We start from the raw sequence: 4,168 nt of genomic DNA on the forward strand, positions 1-4,168 counted from the left end.
CTGCCATTATTAGTTTTATCGTTATTTATATAATCATCATACCTCCTGATTGCATTGTCCTTTACAAATAGTTTTTAAACTGGAACTTCTGCTGCTTAATCCTTCCCCGCGTCATTCACATTTTAAGATTTTCTCTTTGGACTTTGAAGAATTTTTATCATACCGATTTATGACGATAAAAACGACCATTTAGAAGCAATACCGCCTATCGAGATTAGCCCCCTTATATTTATTGAATCACTGGGGTCCGTCTATTGCAATCTCTAAGAATGGATTATTTTTTTTATTCTCACATACCTACACATGTGTGTGTGACACATGAACACATACACATGTACACATTTGTGTGTATATATATCATACATGTGTACGTATATATATACACATGCATGAATATACACATATGTGTGTGTGTGTGTGTGTGTGTGTGTGTGTGTGTGTGTGTGTGTGTGTGTGTGTGTGTGTGTGTGTGTGTGTGTGTACATGTATGTGTCTGTATATATAACTATATGTGTATGTGTACTGGCATAGAACAATGACGACCACAGCGGATATCTACATGGCTACTTTTAGAATTCCTTGTCGAGTATACTTTTCTCCTTCATAATGAGCAACAGTTCGCTGTTCATGCATTGAATGATATTGTTCTCTTTTATCTTTTATTTACATAATTCAGTCGCGACCAAAGAACAGTGATTGGTATCAAACATAAACTTATACATTTTATCATATATTAACCCTTATCATCTTAGAAGCATTTTCGGTGGACGATGCCGGGGCCAGACTCTTCGTACTCCTCCTTTGTAATCCACATTGCCTGGAAGGTGGACAGAGAGGCCAGGATGGAACCACCGATCCAGACGGAATATTTACGCTCAGGAGGAGCAATGATCTTGATCTTGATGGTGGAAGGAGCCAAGCAAGTGATTTCCTTCTGCATGCGGTCAGCAATACCAGGGTACATGGTGGAACCGCCAGACATGACGATGTTGGCGAAAAGATCTTTCCTAATATCGATATCACACCTCATGATAGAACAGTGAACAGTCTCCTGAACACCAGCTGATTCCATACCAAGGAAGGAAGGCTGGAACAGAGCCTCGGGACAACGGAAACGTTCGTTACCAATGGTGATGACTTGTCCATCAGGAAGCTCATAGGACTTGTCCAGAGAAGTAGAAGCCGCAGCGACGTTCATTTCGCCTTCAAAGTCGAGAGCGATGTAGCAAAGCTTCTCCTTGATGTCACGAACGATTTCACGTTCAGCGGTGGTGGTGAAGGAATAGCCACGCTCAGTCATGATCTTCATCAGATAGTTGGTAAGGTCACGACCAGCAAGATCAAGACGAAGGATAGCATGAGGAAGAGCGAAACCTTCATAGACGGGGACCATGTGGGTCACACCATCACCAGAGTCGCAAACCTGACCAGTGGTACGACCAGAAGCATAAAGAGATAACACAGCCTGGATGGTAACGTACATGGCAGGCATAGAGAAAGACTCAAACATGATCTGAGTCATCTTCTCACGGTTGGCCTTGGGGTTGAGGGGAGCCTCAGTGAGAAGTGTGGGGGACTCCTCAGGGGCAACACGGAGCTCATTGTAGAAGGTGTGGTACCAGATCTTCTCCATGTCATCCCAGTTGGTGATGATACCGTGCTCAATGGGGTACTTGAGGGTGAGGATACCACGCTTGCTCTGAGCCTCATCGCCGACGTAGGCGTCCTTCTGACCCATACCGACCATCACACCCTGATGACGAGCACGACCGACGATGGAGGGGAAGACGGCACGAGGGGCGTCGTCTCCGGCGAAGCCGGCCTTGACCATGCCGGAGCCATTGTCGCACACAAGCGCACACGCATCTTCTTCGTCACACATGGTGGTAATGCAGGTAAGCTGTCAAAAAGCTGCCTTTCTGAAAAAAAGAGGGAGAATTTAGTGTGGAATAAAATCCAATATTGTTTGAGTATTCTGAAAGCAAAATTAATGTTGCATTATTATTTTTACGGAGAGGGGGGAGAGGAGAGGAGAGGGGGTATTTCTTTGTGTATTGTGTGCGTATGTGTATCACACACGCACTCGCAGGTAAATAAGTATTTACTCATTCATTCATATATACGTATATATAAATATTCATGTTTTTATACGTATATATACATGGTTGTCAACTAGACACGCATATGTATGTGTGGGTTCATTTCCATACATATATCACTCTATTTCTTTGAAACTCACTATGTATTTTTACATAATTGATATATGTATACACGCATATACATGCTTACATATATACATATTTATATATGTAGGGAAGGGGGGATTTATGTCATGTTTAATTACAATCAAACTTGTGCCAAAGTTACAATTTTGCGCACATATACTTTGTTGATCACTTTTGTTTCACTGCCCTTTTAGAGCCACATTTGTTTAAAAGACCAGGCCCTATGTAGTAATCCACACTTATCACTAAAGCACTCCATACACTTAGAACGAAAATTTCCTTTGAGGAAGCACGACCCCGGGGAAACTTACCAGTACTTGAGTCTAGGGAGTGACTAAACCTTTACCGCGAGATCCTCGCTTAAATACACGCCTCCCTTTAGGTAAATGGTACTTTGAAGCTCGAAATGTACAGGTAGTCCGCAATTGCAACCGCTGTTTTCTATAAAGGGAGAGGGAACTTGGGTTACCGTTTTTTTCATGCACTAAAACATGTGTTTCTACTCCGCTTGTTGGATGCTGGCCAATCTAAGAGGATTCCTTCTATCAGACAGCGAATGAAGCTTATGTCAAGGAATCTGATAAAGAGGATGTGACAGTGTTATTAGCTAAGTTTTTTCTTATTAGACTCATTTTCTTCCAGTGAAGAAATATCCCTTAATCAAAGACAAGGGTAACACATATCCAATGCTGCAAGGCAGAGAAATGTAACATATATATGTATGCGTGAGTGTATATATGTGTGTGTGTGTGTGTGTGTGTGTGTGAACATAAATACATATATATACATATATATTTGTATATACGCACACAGACACAATACACACGTACTCACACACACACACACACACACACAATATATATATATATATATATATATATATATATATATATATATATATATATATATATATATATATATACATATATATATATTTCTATATATGCATATATATAGACATATAGACATACATATGTATATATGCATATGTATATGTGTGTGTGTGTGTGTGTGTGTGTGTGTGTGTCTACGTGTATTTGTGTGTATGTGTCTGTATGTGTTTGCAATGTTATATGCATATATAAGCGGACATTCATAGGCATATATAGTTTATACATGTATATGTATATGTGTGTGTGTGTTTGTGTCTTTATGTGTGTTTGTGTTTGTTTCTGTGTGTGCGTGTGTGTGTGTGTGTGTGTGATATATATATATACATAACATACACATATACATACATGTGTGTATATTTTATATATAGTATATATAGACTGCAAACACATGCATATATGTATATACATTATGTATTATATATATATATATATATATATATATATATATATATATATATATATATATATATATATATATGTGTGTGTGTGTGTGTGTGTGTGTGTGTGTGTGTGTGTGTGTGTATGTGTGTGTGTGTGTGTGTGTGTGTCTGTGTGTGTGTGTGTATGTGTGTGTGTGTGTACATATATATTTGTGTGTGTATGTATATATATATATATATATATATATATATATATATATATATATATATATATATATATATATGCATGTATTTCTGTGTGGATATTGACATGTATACATACATTAAGTATAGCTGTATGCATGTGGGCATGGTTATGAACGACTGTGAGGATGTTCATCATCAAAATATACAAAGGAAAACAAAGAAAAAAGTTTTAGCACTTGCGCGAAAATTGTAGTTGTGCTGCAAAATGTCCTTTTTTTAAGCATTTTTTATGTATATGCAATGCGTATGCAGAGTTTTGTCATATAGATATAAGACAGGGAGATGTATTTTTCAAGGAGCTAGAATAGGGTAAAGACTGCAGTTCAGCGCAAGACAATTCTTGGCTCCTGTTTAATTATAAAATGTCTTTTGTCGTGTCAGTTTTTGCAAGTAAAAAGAAAACGTAAAAGGTTCATGTTACGAC

The 4,168-nt window shown here is 38.2% G+C and overlaps 1 protein-coding gene across 1 annotated transcript; it reads right to left on the reverse strand.

The window, feature by feature from the left end:
* Positions 1–645: 645 nt before the first annotated feature.
* Positions 646–1,919, reverse strand: LOC119597222 (actin-like). Its single transcript, XM_037946748.1, has one exon. The coding sequence runs from the start codon at positions 1,880–1,882 to the stop codon at positions 749–751; it is 1,134 nt and encodes a 377-aa protein (XP_037802676.1). The 5' UTR covers positions 1,883–1,919; the 3' UTR covers positions 646–748.
* Positions 1,920–4,168: the final 2,249 nt, after the last annotated feature.

The sequence above is a fragment of the Penaeus monodon genome, chromosome 39 (assembly GCF_015228065.2).
Source record: "Penaeus monodon isolate SGIC_2016 chromosome 39, NSTDA_Pmon_1, whole genome shotgun sequence".
NCBI lineage: Eukaryota > Metazoa > Arthropoda > Malacostraca > Decapoda > Penaeidae > Penaeus > Penaeus monodon.